We start from the raw sequence: 16,646 nt of genomic DNA on the forward strand, positions 1-16,646 counted from the left end.
AATCAGTTATCATTATCAGGCATTCTTAACACACACATTCATTAATACCTCTGTAATTAATTATCTGCCTTTAAACTCTGAACCAATATTGTTAATATATGTAAACAAACCATGAATCATAATGAAATTCCTCTTTGCTGCAGATGTTCTCATAACTTTTAAATATATATGAAATATACATGTTTTAGTGTATGTGTTATGTACATTGTGTCTGTATGTATGTATGTGTGTGTGTGCGTGTGTGAGTTTATGATATGTGTGTGTACATAATATATTTGCATGTGTGTATATACATGATATCTGTGTGTGTGTGTGTGTGTGTGTATATGTGTGTGTGTATGATATGTTTGTGTGTGTGTGTGTGTGTGTGTGTGTGTGTGTGTGTGTGTGTGTGTGTGTGTGTGTGTGTGTGTGTGGTAGAGACAGTGTTTATCCCTGGTTTACTTGGCTGATTTGGCTGACAGGTGAAAGCATTATGCTGATGCTGAAACCAGATTAGCTTCACTGGTTATTTCAAATAGACTACATTACTGTAATGTAAAAATGGTTGAACACAGCCTGTTATCTTCAGTAGCACCTGTTAGCATTGAGTGAAAACAATGCCTGCCTTAGCTGGCTTACCATTCTGTGCATATTTAACATTAAATCAGTCAACGTTCATTCAGCCCGGCCTGAGCTATCAGAGAGCGACATATTATTTCAGCCAGCAGAGTGAACCACCAACTTTCTTTCCCTTTGATGCAGAGCCACAATGCTGCCAACAGTCCCCCACACTCACACGGTGACGTTGCGGTCGGGGCAGCTGTCCCCAAATGTGCCCCCCTGCTCCTTGAAGGTGATGAGGTTCCAGACAGCGAGCACGGTGTCATCAGGCATGTTGAAATGGAACAGCTCCACGCTGGCGAAGGAGCGGAATGCACTCAGCTTCCTGGGCGTTCTGGTGAAGTAGTCTGTCACGAAAAGGCAGTCTGTTGGACACGAGAGGAAGACGAGAAATATAGCTTTTATTTGCGCCTGTGGAGGGAAGAACGATCTGTCCTAATGTGGTCTGAGTGGCCTTCAGTGCCATCATTCTGTCAATAATATCAACTGATACAAAGCAGGCCCATTCTAATTCAGGCTCTCCCGAGTTGCAAAGGTACTGCCTAACTTTGTAGAATAGCATATTCTCCTTGTGACTTCCTAACTTATGGTAAACATTGATCTTTATTTAGGGTATAAGTGATGTTGGTTTAACACTAATGCCTCTGCTCCCAGGGTTTTCATGAAAATCAAAGATGCATTCAAAATAGAATTCTCTCAAAGAATTAATTGAAAGATACAGCTTGAGAACAATTTTCCAGTTGAGTACCAGCATTCTTTTTTAAAATACTACCAAAAATGCAACAGAATGGACTGAAATGGCTACTTAGCTCTTTGATTTTGCATGGAAGATTAAGAATGAGCACAGGTCACCATAAACAAATCATTTATAATGTGTTTTTAAAACGTTACCAACAAGAACATGAGGAATCAGTTGTCTTCTGTGAATTTTGGAATACAGTATGCAATACTACACAGAATTCAGAACAGGGAGAATGTATTTTCCTCTAAAAAATATGGTATATTATGCACATTCAAGGTTGCTATTCTGGTTCCATAACTTGATACTATACGCTTCTATACTACTATGCTATACTGTGTTCACAGTATGAAGCAAACTGTACCAGTCTGCTGTTTACAACTTTTCTGCCATGCTGTCCACTTCTGGTCCTCACTTTCAAAAACTTGCTTTGGGTTTCCAGCTTCTTCAGAGAGCCTCCGCTGACATGCACACACGGAGTCTGAGCTGCAGTTCTGAGCTGATACGGTGTAATAGGCCAGAGCAGGATTTCAACAGCAGAACCAGCTTTTACCCAGCACTCCACATCACACATCTCACCACTCAGCACTATTTCACAAGCCGTGCTCCCGCTCCTCTTTAGCTCCACACTGTTTGTAGTAGTGTCAGGCATTGGAATATTAAACAGCACTTGACTGAGTGCAGTCTGAACATCTCCTCTCAGGAAAGCGAACGCGGGTGGCACAAGTCCTTAGATCCTCACACATCCCTCTGCCCCATAAAAAAACTACCTGACAAGCTGTGCCACAGGCCCACGCTCTACCAGTCTGATGTTAAAGCGCTCCAACGTGGCAGAGAGGACAGAGCGACGGCCTACGTGTGCCCAGCAGCACTTGGCAGCGGGTCCGCGCTTCGCCCCAGCCTTTTACTGACAGACAGAGCGAGTCAGGGCGCTGACAGTTTTATTACGCTAATGGACTCTCACAGGAGTGAGATGTGTCCTGTTTATCGGGCCGGCTGTTTCCAGGGACGAGCCACTGACACTAACGTGGTGCTGCGGTCTTTCTGCCGAGACCCAGAAATCAAAGTGGAAACTGTAATCGGATTTTCTGTCAATCATTGGGAAGACTGTTCTTCAACTTTATGAGTTGTACAGATATTGCAATGAAGTTTAAGAGAAATCAATGTGAGAAAAACAGATCCTAGTTCAGATCAAACTTATGGAAGATGCAGATCAATTCTATGTGTCTTAGAAATACAGTATATTTACTAGTGACAAGGAGTGGTTACACATTAAATATACAAATCACCCAGCTGAAACATAGAGGACTAACTTTAAAAATTGGGAAACTTTCTCCCAGTACAGGAGAAGGACTACCATACTGTCTCTCTCAGTACAGGAGAGAGAGTACCACCCTGTCTCTGTCTGTACAGGAGAAGGAGTACCACACTGCGTCTCTTTGTACAGGTGAAAAAGTACTGTATACTCCCCCAGTACAGGAGGAGCAGTGTCACAATATTTAGGACAAGGTCCCTTCTCCTGTGGACTTTCAGCTGAATGATGATAACAGCTAACATGATAATGATTTCATTGGCAATAAACAAGCTGCAGTAAATGTCTGAATTCTAACTGTCCGTTTAATCAAATAACACTGAAAAGCTGATGGGCATGTAAGGCTATTCTACCATACACCTCAATCATCATCAAGGACACTCTATTCTCCAAGCCCTCAGGGAATGCTAAACTACCAGATCTTTATTAAATCTTTCTGTCAATACTTCCCACACAACAAAATTCAGAGCAGTTCAATAGCAGATCTTTCAGACTGTATCCCCCAGACTGCGGTAACCACATTAAAATTAATATCATCCTCACCTTAGGGCCACATTTCTTCTCCCCCATTGATTGTGGATCAATACTTAATGACTCATCTCTGTAAACCAGAGAGACAGCGTCCTCTCAGATTGCTCAATAGCTGGAGGATATTTGACATCTTCCAGGGGTTTTAGCGAAATGGGAACACTGCAATGAGTGGACTTGGCATCTATGAAGTGCCACTGGTTTTATTCTCTCTGATCTCATTCACAAAGAGATGCTTGTCCAGTGCTTGCTCAGTGCTGACATAAAAGCAGTGGCTACTAGCTACTAGGCAAGATGCTGTTACACTGCTATGTGTGTCAATAATAGAATGACTGTGTATCTTAAAGAAACAAATTTTTTAAAATATACCTCTGGTATGTTCGGGCTTGTTTTTACATAATACCAGGTTTGATATTTATTGTGAAATAACTGTGTAGCCACTTGTTTTCATTTCATGACTAAAGTGGTATACCAACAATCAAAACTGAAGTTTTATTAGTTGTCTGCTTCATGCTTACCATATTAACTGTTTCCAAAAGAAGCCAAGATTTCTAACAGCAAAACCCAGGCCTAAAAATGAGATGTGTTTACAGTTGCTCCGACAGGAGAATGCAACAGAACATTTCGTTTGAAAGCCACAGCTTCCATCTCAGAAGGCAGAAATGCAAGGAACTCTTCTGAGGAGAGCTGGATGCCGGTCCTGCAGGGGGACCTCTACAGGCAGGCACACCTCCACTTTCCAAAAGACAATGAGCTAAAGACAGGGCACTCTGAAAGATTCATGAGGGGTGTGGGAAATCTGCATAAAAGGTCAAATCCAAACAGACACGCAAAGACCAAAGGAGGGGAAGTACCAAGACCAACTCGATTACCACTCTGAGCACTCTGCCAGGTGTTGCAGGGGCAAGCCACAGCACTCTCCGCAAATACCCCGGGAAGAGTGCGATAAGATGTCTAAATAACAACAACAACAGGAAGAAGAAGCCGCTTGCTTTGTTTATTTTTCCTGCCGGCTTCCTCCGTTCTGCTCTCCCTGGTCATCATCGTTCGCTATTTTTGTCATGCAGAGAGGGCCGTGGGAACGAGCCATGCTGCAGAGTTACCAGGCGGCTTGCAGGAGCATGTGTAAAAGCCAACCTGATGAGTGCCGATTGGGAAAAAAGCCCTGAAAGGCAGCACTCCGCTATGCCCCTTGCAGCCCACGCCGACACGGCATGACGGCTGGGAAGAAGGGGCCAGGGGCCCAAGAAAGCCTCTGTTTTCACGCTTTGGGAGACTCTGCCTCTCCCCCGAAACTCTCTCTTATTAACATCTGAGGGAGAGGGGGGTGGTGGAGAGAGCCAGGGTGGTGGAGAGAGCCAGGGCACATCCTCCATGCGAAACATCCTCGATGACTCAGAGGCCATCTTTAGAGGGATTGTGTGGGTGGTGAGATAGCAGACACCTTAAAACCCTTGGATTGAATTTCTGCGAATGGTATTACATCCAAAGCCCGCAGCACTGGGAATAACAAAAAAAAAAAACCCACACTGTCTTACAGGCTCTGGAGATTTCTCACAGCAGAGACAGCACACCAAACTACATGAGACATCCAAACTCGACATGGAATCCTGAGATTATGTCCCTCAAAAGGGGACACAAAAAGGGGGACTGGAGACAAGCCGCCCTGTGTAATCTCTTGGAATAAGGGCATTAGCTGGGTGTCCACAGCCTTTCAGCTCCCTGTGACTCCAGCCCCCCCCCCCCCTTTTTTTTCCCCACAGGAAAATGACTGCCACAAAAGCTTTCAGTGAAATAGTGCCATTCAGCAAGGACGTAGCAGGCAGCATGGTGTCCTTGCTGAGGGCGGGGTTGGAGTATGCAGAGAAAGCAACGCACAGGGGGGTCATGTGATATCAGCGAAAAAGGCTGTTGATCCAAAAAGAGCACTGTAGCGTTGTGAGCGATGCCTATTGTGACAGCGAGAACAGAGGAGGCATCAATTATATTAATACACAGTTCGGTCCATAGGGCAGATGGCACAGAGGGATGCATACTACGCAGTCTGTCTTTGCTCTGTGAGCTGAAAGAGTGGTGCAGACTGGGCCCCAGTTTCTCTGCCCCAGAGAGTCATGGGGGATTTGGCCTCTAGGTGTTTCCAAATGTCAGCGCTCGCTGTGCTCTTTCAGCCTCGAAACATTCTCCTCAAGAGCATTGTGGGCTTCGGTTTAAACCCTCACAGGTGGCTACTGCTTACCAAAGAACGATGGTGAGGAAGGGCAAAGTATTAGTACTGCAAACTCCAAAACTAATTCATAATTTAGCAAGCTCCTCTTCCTGTGCGACGTAGCAGCTGTACATGTGTGAAAGCTTCTCTTCTCAGTTGTGCCACTGGTGCTGTAATGTATAATTTCAGGGCTGACAAAAGAGAAGTGCTACATGAACCAAAAGGGCTCCTCTATTGCTGCCCATTGGTGTATAATTAATGGGGTGCCGAGACGAACAGAATAACACCAACATGGTGCATGCACAGCATGCACTTCACACACACCCTCTTCACACACATCTCTGTGCTATGTGAAACATCATGTGTTTCATGTGAGCATGTGTATGTAACTTCTCAAGAAATGTGGATTAATCTCAAAAATACAGCCTGACTAACAAATGAACTGGAAAATTCTACACAGATCAGCAGGTCATTACACTTTAAGTTTAGAACAAAGCTAAACCTTACAATGTTATTTCATGTTTGGAATCTGAATTCCACTGAGCATTACATGTAATTATATCTACTTGTCTATTCAGTCGCAAACGGTTCCTGATAATTTTAGTGTTTTGTGTACATCTGAAGTTTCTCCTGCACAGCCTTGTGTCCATTTATTTTGCCACTGAACCTACACTTTTAAAGGGAAGCAAGGGATCAGGTCTAAGGCAGCGACCCAGGCTGCAGTGAGTCCCATCAGCTGGAGCAAGATTCATCTCAGATGGCAGAAGCTATCACTGCCATTAGTCATTCCAGCCAAATTAGTTACACAACCATACGGCTGTCAAGCAAATGACTTTAGGTTACTGTTCAGGGATGTCCTGTCTGATTGCACAACGCGAGCAAGTTCGTGTCCCTTGCTTATCCACGCGGACACATCTCGTTCTTCAGCAGAAGTATTGGATTAGGGAAGGAGGGCCGGTACGGAGCATATTTCGTATCTCCGTTCATCAGACTGCAGATGGTTTCGAGGAGAGATTTAGGCAGCAGTGTAGCATAGTGGTTAAGGAGCAGGACTTGTAACCGAAAGGTTGCTGGTTCGATCCCCGCTGGGACACTGCTGCTGTACCCTTGGGCAAGGTACTTAACCCACAGTTGCCTCAGTAAATATCCAGCTGTATGAATGGATAACATTGTAAAGAACTGTAACCTATGTAAGTCGCTTTGGATAAAAGCGTCTGCCAAATGAATAAATGTAAATGTAAATTTAGAAGAGTTCGCCAACACAAAGCACTCTCCAGGTCTACTATGGGAGCAGAGTGTGGGAACAGAAAAAGCGCAGTGAAATAGAAAAAAGAGAATCTTCGTGATAAAGTAGGTGTTGTCCCAAGTAGCATTTCATCAGCTTTCACAAATCCCTGACATGATATAGTCCTCCAAAGATCAACCATCTAGGCCAAATAAAACAGTCTTCCTTTATGAAGAGCAAGATGAGTTCACAGACACATACTGCTAGGCTCTGAAATAAGATCTCATTTTACAGTACCAATTTTAGCACAAAGTGGTTACCTTATTTAGTCCTTAATTCATGTTTCCTGTACACACACTTCCTTCCTCTTCTGCTTGATTGTGTGCTTGTCTTTAAGCACTGCCCTAGGATCAGTGAAGCACACAATCACAAACCCCAGCTCATTGAATCCCTGCTCTTACATCACATCCTTATGGCTCATCAGAGAGTAATGATGTTTCAGGAACCTCTTTAGCAGGTACATAAATATGGTGGAACTGGCATGGCCTGGTCATGATTAAAACTTACTCGGGTCCAGCATTATCTTCTGATGTCAGACTAGACTTTGCTGGACTTCAGGTGAAACCTTGAGGGAAGTCTGGTGTTTTTTAAGCATTCAATTACAAAATCGATGTGACCAAATTTAACGAATTGCCCTCTCCATTAGTTTCACAGCATGCGCCTTAGATAAAGAGATTCAATTGCAAACCCTTGATTGTATAGCAACTCAATAGCCACCTCATCTCCATGCCAGCTTTCCTCAGGGGCCACTGCATAACAATGAGGCCTCCTTCCCACTGAAATCTGTTTGTTTAAAGTCTGTGATAGCAGTGTGTGTGTTTATTTGAAACAAAAAAAAACAGACTGTACTTTTCCATGGCAACAACAGCATTCTAAAAGGTCACCATGAAATGTAGAGCTCTGAGATTGGACCATTAGGGCATTCACATTAAAAGCACACATGTCTGGTGAATTGAGAAAGGCACTGCAGATGAAAACTCAATTAAACATGAAGTGTACTTTAAAAATGGATGTAAAACTGCAGAGGTGCATACAGTATATGAGCCTTAATCAGAGAGGCAGACAGTGAAGAGCTTTCCTGTTTAATCAGCAATATCTCAGATGGAACGTGTAAAAAAAAAAAAAAAAAAAACAGCTGTGCGTGTGTGTGTGTGCGCGCGTGTGTGTGTGTGTGTGTGTGTGTGTGTGTGTGTGACTGTGTGTGTATGTGTATGTGTGTGCATGTGTATGTGTGTGCATATCTATTCCCCTATCATATATACTTAGGGTGACCTACATCCCTTACACTTTAAATACTTGTTAATTTATTCAGGTGGAAATTCAGTGAAGCATTTTGAGTAAGGTGCTGTGCTGTGTAAAAACAGGGCACCAGCACCTGTTTTTAACCCTGGACTCGCACATGTAACCTTCTAAAGACACGTCCTGTTCCTTGATTGTTCTGCCACACAGCTCTCTGCTTGCACACTGAGAGCCGGTGCCATGTGACATGGCCCTCGTCCTGGCAGCTGCAGCCTTCCGCTCACGAGGCGGTTAGCCATGCGCTAGGCTGACAGGGACATCTGTTCTCTCCACACCGCCTCTCCCCTTGCCCCTCTAAGATCCCTGCTCACAGGGCAGCTCGCTGGTGCTGTTAACCTTGAGAGAGAGATGCTCCCCTCTCCTCTCTAAGCGCAACCCTGGCCACACGACCTGGGTCTGTTAGCTGTAGTGACAGAGTGCACTCACCAGAGCTGAGTTCGGTAGGCCGGGCCCCCCTGGGCTGGGTAGCATGGGGGAGGGGAGTCTGGCCATGTTCTGGCAGGGGAGAACCCACCACCTTTACAGGGTGCAACTATCACAGAGTTTCACAGGAATAAATGATTTGCGCTGCATCAGTGTGACACTGGGCTGCAAAGGCACAGGTACACATGTCACAGTGCTGAACAGATGTCTGACACATGCACACCTCTCTCCCCATAGCACACAAGGCCATTACCCTCCTTCAGGGTGGCTTTTAGTGGAGGTGTCCTGGAAAGAGCTGCTGACAGACAGAGGGTGTGACCTACCGTGGCACAGATTGATGGACAGGGGCTTAATCCAATGAATGGGAGAAGCCTGTTTCCCCGAAGCCTGTGCCCTCCAATTTCCTCTCCACTCTCCCGCTATCACTCAGTCCCTCTGACTCCCTTCCCCCCGGCACAGACATCTGTCCACACCCACCACTCTGGGTGCGGTGTGTTTTGTCTGTTATCTTGTTCCCACGGCTTCTGTCCCCCTGTTCCCTGCCTGTCAGGATCAGCCCCCTCCCTCACCCATCTGTGTTGGGTTTGCAGGGCCGTTGCGCTCGGGTTCGATACCTCAGAGCTCTCTCTGTCTGCTGCACCACTCAGCACACTGGCCTTCCTCCCTCCCACATAAAGGGAAAAACCTGCATTTCATCTTCTTCCTCATCAAACACTGTCATGCTCCCCTCTCTGCAGACAGCCAGAGCAGAGAGGACAGAGGCTGATGGGTCTACAGTCACACTGTCCAACTTTAAATAATTTTATATTCTCCTCCATCCTTCATGATGCTCTCCCTCTCTTAGACTCATAGACAGTGTAGTTTCTCAAATGCATCTCTTTGGTTTGTCTTGAAGCAGTTTTCCACTGAAAAGCCTGTTTCTTTTTCCATGCTAAATAGTTGGGCTTTTTCTCATAATATTTTATGTGCTAAGTGCTATGGTAATTACCACAAGACACAGTGCTCACTGTATACACACTGAATACTGAACAGCTCTTCTTGCGTGTCATGCAGCACCCAACTGACTTTCTTATTACATGTTGCAAAGGAACCCAAAATGATTTTCTAAGTGGACTGCTTTAAACAGCATCAGTATAGGAATGCTCCTGTGCCAATGTTTTTTTTTTAAGTGCAGTGTATTGAAATAAAAAACAATAATTTTTATATGTTATATACGATAGTGCATGGCACTTAAGAAATTAGACCTCAACCTCATTAAGTTCCAAATGCACACTTTATGAAGGTACATGCTTTCTGCATTATGGCCATACATCTGATATTGATTGCTGTCCCTCAGCCTGCATGTATCGCCCATTATCATTTCATGCTATTGATTAGCAGGCTGTGCCCACTTCAGGGCTCTCCATTGATTAGCGGGGGCCTTAGGGCTAATGCGGGCACCTGTAATTAATCCAGGGAGGGGGGAGGTGTTCCAGACGGACTTTAGATGAATTCAGCATCCCGGAAAATTCTCCATTTTATGCATTAACTTGGAAGCAGGAAAGGAGTGATCGTGATGTTTGTTTCTTCCAATTCCATTGTAGAATGGAAGCCTCGGCCCCAAGCTCACGGGAGCGGGAGAGTAATCTTATTTCCATTACCCGTCCCCAGATTTCTATCTTAAGCACTGAATTTGCGCCATGTTTCTGATAGGATATTAGAAAGGTGAGGCTTGCCTGTGAGAGACTCTGGGCCCGAGTCTGCCACGATGCACGCGGTTCTGTGGAGGCTCATGTGCAGCAGAACTGCAGCGCGGGAAAGCCACAGCATTGTAACACTCTCCATTCCGCAGGTGCCCTCACCCGGGGCAACCTGCAGAGCACGGTTACAGCAAGCGGCCCATTGCACCATCATGCCAAAAAAAACAACAAAAACAAACTTGATAAGGGGCTCAGAAGGTAACTAAAGTCATTCTCTGATCCTTATACAATAACACATGGACATTCACCTTCTACCTTTAGACACAGATATTTATTTTGTATGCAGCAGTAAGTGTGAGTGGAAATGGAGCCATAGACTTCAGCACTGATTGCAGTAAGGGAGAAAGCGAACGTACGTCATTCCCCTGACTGCAGATAAAAGATCAAAGCAGTAATTACCAGTCTTACTTTTTAATTGTACTTGAGTATGTACAATCATATCACAATCATATTATTAGAGGCTTCTAATTCTGAAGAGCTTCAGATACAAACTCACACGCTCCAGCCGAATAGCAGTGCCACATTCACACATTGCTCTGTGTTGATAAGCAGATATGCTTATGTCATTTTTCTGAGGACACAAGAACTGTAGTAAATGGACTGTATTTATACAGCACTTTTCTACTCATTTTTGAGTACTCAAAGCGCTTTACAGTTATATGCCTCACATCTACGTACCAGTGACAGAGGGTGCCATACAAGGTACCGACTGGCCGCTGGGAGCAGTTTGGGGTTCAGTCAAGGACACTTTGACATTCTGCCAGTAGGAGCCAGATTCGAATCAGGACACTTCAACATTCTGCCAGAAGGAGCCAGATTCGAACCAGGGAGCTTCCAATCCCCAGTTGATTGCTCTACCTCCTGAGCCACTGTCGCCCCCACGTGTGTAGTGTGGAGTACAGGGGTGATGCCTCAGCACAGATATATAATGGGATCTACATTTTCACTTTCGATGCAGTTTGTTCGCTGTTATGCACAATAAGCCCCACTGCCGTGGCAGTCAGTCTTTGTTTTGTGTTTTCAGCAGCCCCTGTGATTACGGTGAGCGTGGACGCATGTCTCCCGAAGTTCATGGCATGTTTGCGCCCGCTCGACCCACGATCGATTCACCTTCACGGGGAAATCCAACCGCGGAAGCGGTCTGATGGGAGGGGAAAGCTGAGCAGCGGAGTGGCGCTCCTGAAATACAAGGTAACACTATACAGAGGAACCACAGCATCGATCACTCCAGCGCTGCCTGACCTTAGAGGCCTGCGGGACGCCAACACTTCCAGCTCCTGCAGGACAAACCACTCACTGCTGTCACCATATGGAGTCCACCCAAAAATCTGCATTCCTCTTCAACACAATTTCAGAGTTTCCTGTTTGAAAAATGGCTCATGTCTGGGGAAAAAAAAACTTATATAAAACTGTCTCCTGCTGTTACAGGTAGTTTATGAGAATGAAGGAAACAGACTGGTCACTAACCACATGGAGACGTCCGATGAACAAAAATAAGGCAAAACTGTCACTGCATTTCAAAGGAAACCATTTTCGTTTGTGCTTTACCCTGGGAAAGGAGTATATTTTCAATTTTAAAGCGACATTAAGCCTGCTGCTTTGGAAGCCTTATTGCTGGCTGTTAGATTTCACAGTTGTTACAGAGAAGAGAAGTCTGTAATCAGAGTTGTAAACACCTGCTTCGGTGTGCAACCCAAGCCTGATCGAGGCACAGCTGCAGCAGCATGACGCTCCACTGCACATGCAAATGGTATTCCATATCAAAGATTTCTCTTCCGTTGAAAACACCCATCAAGTCACCATTTCACAAATACCTCGGCAGTCAGTCCAGTCCGGTTACACCTGATACTTGGCAGAAATGCATTTGAAAACTGGCAGTAAAATTGAAAATATTTCCAAGCTACAAACTATATACACACCCATATAGTATCATGTATTTACTGTATACTGTGTGAACATATTATATGTGTGTCTGTGTGTATATGTATTTTTTCTTAATATTATTTTTTCCAATAACCGACATTCTGTGTGTGAGACACTGAGGACGATCAATACCAACACGATTTATGACTTTGAAGCGTGAGCTTTTGAGTTTGGTGAGGGAAGCAGATGCCATTCCTCCTCATTTAAGCACTGTTTCAGACTGCTCCCTTAAATGTGCAAACAAACAGATCCATACCAAGCTTCCTTGCTGACAGCAGGATAAAAAAAATCACAAATCGCTCAAACTCAAACTAGGTCAGAGTGTGCACAACAATAATTGTGCACAGAACTTTCCAGAACAGAATAATAATAATAAATAAAAATAATAACAGAGGGGTGGTTTAATGTGGATTGTGGTGAGATATGGCATACTTCCTCAGACTGTGGGGACCTGAGAGCTTTTTAATGGGTACAAGTCCTGATTTCAGTCACCCTTTCCAACTGGAGGCCACCCCACCCAGGACTGTCAGTTAGCGCCTCCCTCACAGGTAGTGACCTTGTCCGGATACAGATCGTCTTTAGTGCTCGACGCTTTTCAGCTCGGCTGCTTCAGTCATACTCATTCGCACTGTTCTGGCCCGTGGCTCTCTGACAAAGATATGCTCAGCGTCTCCTCAGAAGCCAGGAGCCCTGAAGAGCACCTTCAACATGCACAGGCACCAGCGGGTGTCGCTCTGTAGGCAGTAAATCGATGGCTGTCCCCTCCTTCTGCACACTGGCCTGTGAAGCCCTAGTTGGAGTTACTGTTGATCTTAAATTTTTCAGCCGTGATGAGATTGCTGCTTGCCATCTGCTGGGATGTTTTGCAGCATTCCTTCATCAAGCACAGTCCATCCTGTACTTATGAACAGGTTACCTTGTCAAGACTGTGTGGAGAAACAAGTGTATTATGGAACAGATTAAATGCAACATTGTCAGAAGGTTACCTTCATGATGTTGTCTGTGTTTGAGTAAAAATTCTTGGTTTACTGTTTTTTCCAGTTCAGGTCTATTTGAGAGAGCTTGTTCCTTATGAGGTCCCTCTTTGCATCTGATTAAATTAAGCTTGTTGTCTTTGTCTATCGGCGTAATCTTCTAGGTCTCCAGTACACAGCACTGCTGTATGTGTTATTCCATCCTGCTGAGGATAGGTTTGGCATGATGCTTGACGGCGATCCTTAGTCAAGCTGAACATCTCCTCGCAGTATACACCACAGCACACGCCTCCGCGTGGGAGAAAAGGAGGATGATGCTACATTACAATTCCGCCCTTTAATGCGAGGTTGTCTGTGCTTCATCATCTGTGCACTTGAGACTTAATGTGGCAGATTAAACCCTTTAAGTGAGCTCTTCATTAACGTACGCTGGCCTTCCTTTGCTGGTCTCCGGGGACACACAGCATCGCCTGAATGGCAAAGGTTATGGGTTGCTTTCACTTACAACCAAAGAAACGAGCGCACCTCCATTTGACCTCAGTGTACGAGCGGCAGTGCTAACAAGAAACCTGAGCAAATCGGAAGCATTTGATTGGTAGACCTCTCCCAGGGAGGCACGTCTGCAAACAAATACTGTAAAAGGCAAAGTCTTTGCAGGAAGAAGTCTGAACTCCCTGCAAAAGCAGCAATGCTCCATGTGCAATCAGTTCATCAAAGAAGAGGGCAGTTGCTTCACAAGAACAATTTTGTCGTTCAAGTACCCATAAATTTGTCTATCGCTGTTGCAATTTTGGTTTTATGTCAAAAAGAAGGTAATTGGTAGAATTATTTGCATTTTTCTCTGGATTTTTTTTTAAGTATTTAAAAATATGAGAGTAAAACACAACAAAATGAGAGTACAGTAAGGTTTATACTTACTGTGTACTCTCACTCTCTGAAAATTAGTCACTGTTGAATCACAACTGCCAACATTTACTTGCTGCTTCAGTTTCTGATGTGATATTGCAGTCCTAATCTTGCCTAGACATGTGAAGTAGAATGTGTCCAAAGCCTGATTTTGGCTGTGTGCCCCCTGTCTTCTGTGTTTTTGGCTGTACTGTGATCAATCTGCCTTCAGTGAATGTATTGTCTGAACTACAACTTAAAGTTTTATCAAATAGAATGAGCAGCACAATTCTTTTGGGAACTGTACTGTAGTTTTTGCACAGAATATATGTCACAAACCTGTAGTGCATCCCTTTTACCAATGCAAAGCCAACTGAACTCTCACACCTTGTTTCACGCTAAGGTAGTACTGCAGATGGTGCCAGGCCAGCAAGTACTAGTAGTTGGATATTTTTTTGTGTTTTGTAGACGATTGTGGCCTTTCTTTAAGATCATGTAATATGTAAAGCTGCAGGGGACTTCAAGAAATGACAACAGACTAGGATAGACCTCAGATAACAGCATTTCCCATTCCACTAAACATATTAATCATCAAGAGATATAAATAGACATCTAAACACAGACCTGGACAAAGCTAGTTCCTCTCACAGATGGCATTTTGTTTTGGTGAAGGTTAGCTGTCTGTGTCTATTATTGCCATCATGAGCCCATCCTATGACATTCAGTTTGGAATGATGCACACACATTATTTCATGAACAATATGGCACACCAGTGGGAGAGTCAAAGGAATTCATTTGTTGTGATAGCCAATCAGACTAGCGTAAAGTGCTATCACCATATGCTGTGAACATTAACCAAAAATAGCTTTCAATACTTATTTTTACATCTCACTGGTAGATCTGTTTCTTACTGCTGTAGTTGTTGTTGTTGTCTACTTTCACATTACCCAAGGTTAGAAAGTCCAAAATAAATAACTGCAATAGAGAAAGAAATGCTGATGGCAGTCTATCTTCCTTTCCTTCCTTAGAGAATTCTTATGTTTCTTTCATTTGTTTTCAGTTCTGTCTACCCCTTTCTTCTGTCTATTTTACCCCACTGACTTTATCACTTGATGTACTTTTCTGTTTCTTTTGGGAACACTGTATAAATCGCTCCACCAGTAAATAACCCTAATCTCATTGTGTCATCATCTATAATAGCATGAAATCAGATCAAAGTCCTCTGAAGAACAGCCTTCTGAGCGGCAGATTCTTGTGATTACTCGCACCCGGATACCTCATCTCTGCCGGTACGCAGGCGTTTTTCATGCTAAATGTAGTCATCCACATAGTGCCAGCATATTTTTCATATAACTTTTTAAAGAGCAGCTTCTTCAATAACATGAAGGTTACACATTCCTTTAGCATATGACTATGATTATGACTATGACATATGATAATTATGTGTCAGTCTTACATGAACACCCATTTTAGCAGTTGCATACTGAGCAAGAAAATTGCCTTCATGTGGCTTAGAATTTTAAGAGCATGTTTAAAATGTGTCATATATTAAAATGAACTACTTCTTTCATGTATGAAAGTATATACATAAAATGTAGCACATTCTTTACACTGACATCTTTACACTGGTAATATATACAAGCATTAAGTGGCATTTACGGAAATAGTAACAGCTTATATGCACTGTGATACACTATGCGCAGTTCAACAAATAAAAATGTATATTCATTACTGCATTAATTCATGTTCATTCTGTAGCATATGATGTTACTTCTTCAAAAGGAATGCAGAATTATAAGTAAATACATAAAATTAATGGTGCAGTAGATGAATACTTGTATTATGCAAAACTTGAAAATTTGGAGTGGAATTGTTCCTTTGCACTGGAAAGCTTTATAACTACATTTTCATGATTTTGCTAGCCCCACTCTATCTGAAATGTGTTTAAGATTGCTATACACATGCTATAATGTCAACTAGAAACTGAGCTGACAGTTCTTAACGCTGCTCAGAGCTTTGACACAACAAGGGTGAAAGGGATAAAAGCCCATGAGGTTAAAAGGAAAAAAAAAACAGAAAACACAGAAATGCTTTGTAGGACATTATAATTTCAATGTTATGTATCCACATATATATGTGTTTATCATAATTCAGTCTAAAAGCAGGCATAGTCAAGTCTGTTTATGATTCTTGGCGTGTTCTCTGCAGCTCAGAGCTGAGTTACGCAAGCAGCAGAACTTGTTGAGAGGAAGTCTACTCCACCACTATTTAGAGGAGCCCAAACCATGGACTCAGCAGTACTGGGTATTTTATGTTTATCTGGAGAGTAATCAATCAGAGAGCACCTCCACAATGCCCCGCATGAAATATTCTCTGCAAGAGCTCTCTCAGCTGATGTAAAACCAAGGGTAAATTTGATTTGCGGTTTATGATGGATATTAACCAAGTGCTCTGTAAATAAAGTTTATGGCAGGGTGAGTTTAACACCCTGCTTGAATATCCGAAAGGAGGCTCCCACCATCAATCTGTCTGTGAGAAAACAGTCTGAGTAAATTTCTGCAGCTACAAGGTCATTTCTCTGCTTTACCCAAAGTTTGCTATACCTCTAAAGGAGGCCCCGCCTATCCTTGGCATCTAATGAATTTCAATCTTTTTTTTTTCAATGGGCAGCTGTGGTAATCATGGACAGTCACAGCGTCAGCGATCCACTTTGCAACAGAAAGCACAAGT

At 43.6% G+C, this 16,646-nt stretch overlaps 1 protein-coding gene across 1 annotated transcript in view; it reads right to left on the bottom strand.

Moving 5' to 3' along the window:
- The window catches only part of LOC118778535 (transmembrane protein 8B-like), an 86,559-nt gene that overhangs the window by 57,041 nt on the left and 12,872 nt on the right, over positions 1–16,646 (bottom strand). Inside the window, exon 2 of the mRNA XM_036530106.1 lies at positions 779–968. Coding sequence (XP_036385999.1) covers positions 779–968 — 190 coding nt within the window. The remainder of the gene's footprint in view (positions 1–778; positions 969–16,646) is intronic.

This window comes from Megalops cyprinoides, chromosome 5 (genome assembly GCF_013368585.1).
Source record: "Megalops cyprinoides isolate fMegCyp1 chromosome 5, fMegCyp1.pri, whole genome shotgun sequence".
Taxonomy (NCBI): Eukaryota; Metazoa; Chordata; class Actinopteri; order Elopiformes; family Megalopidae; genus Megalops; species Megalops cyprinoides.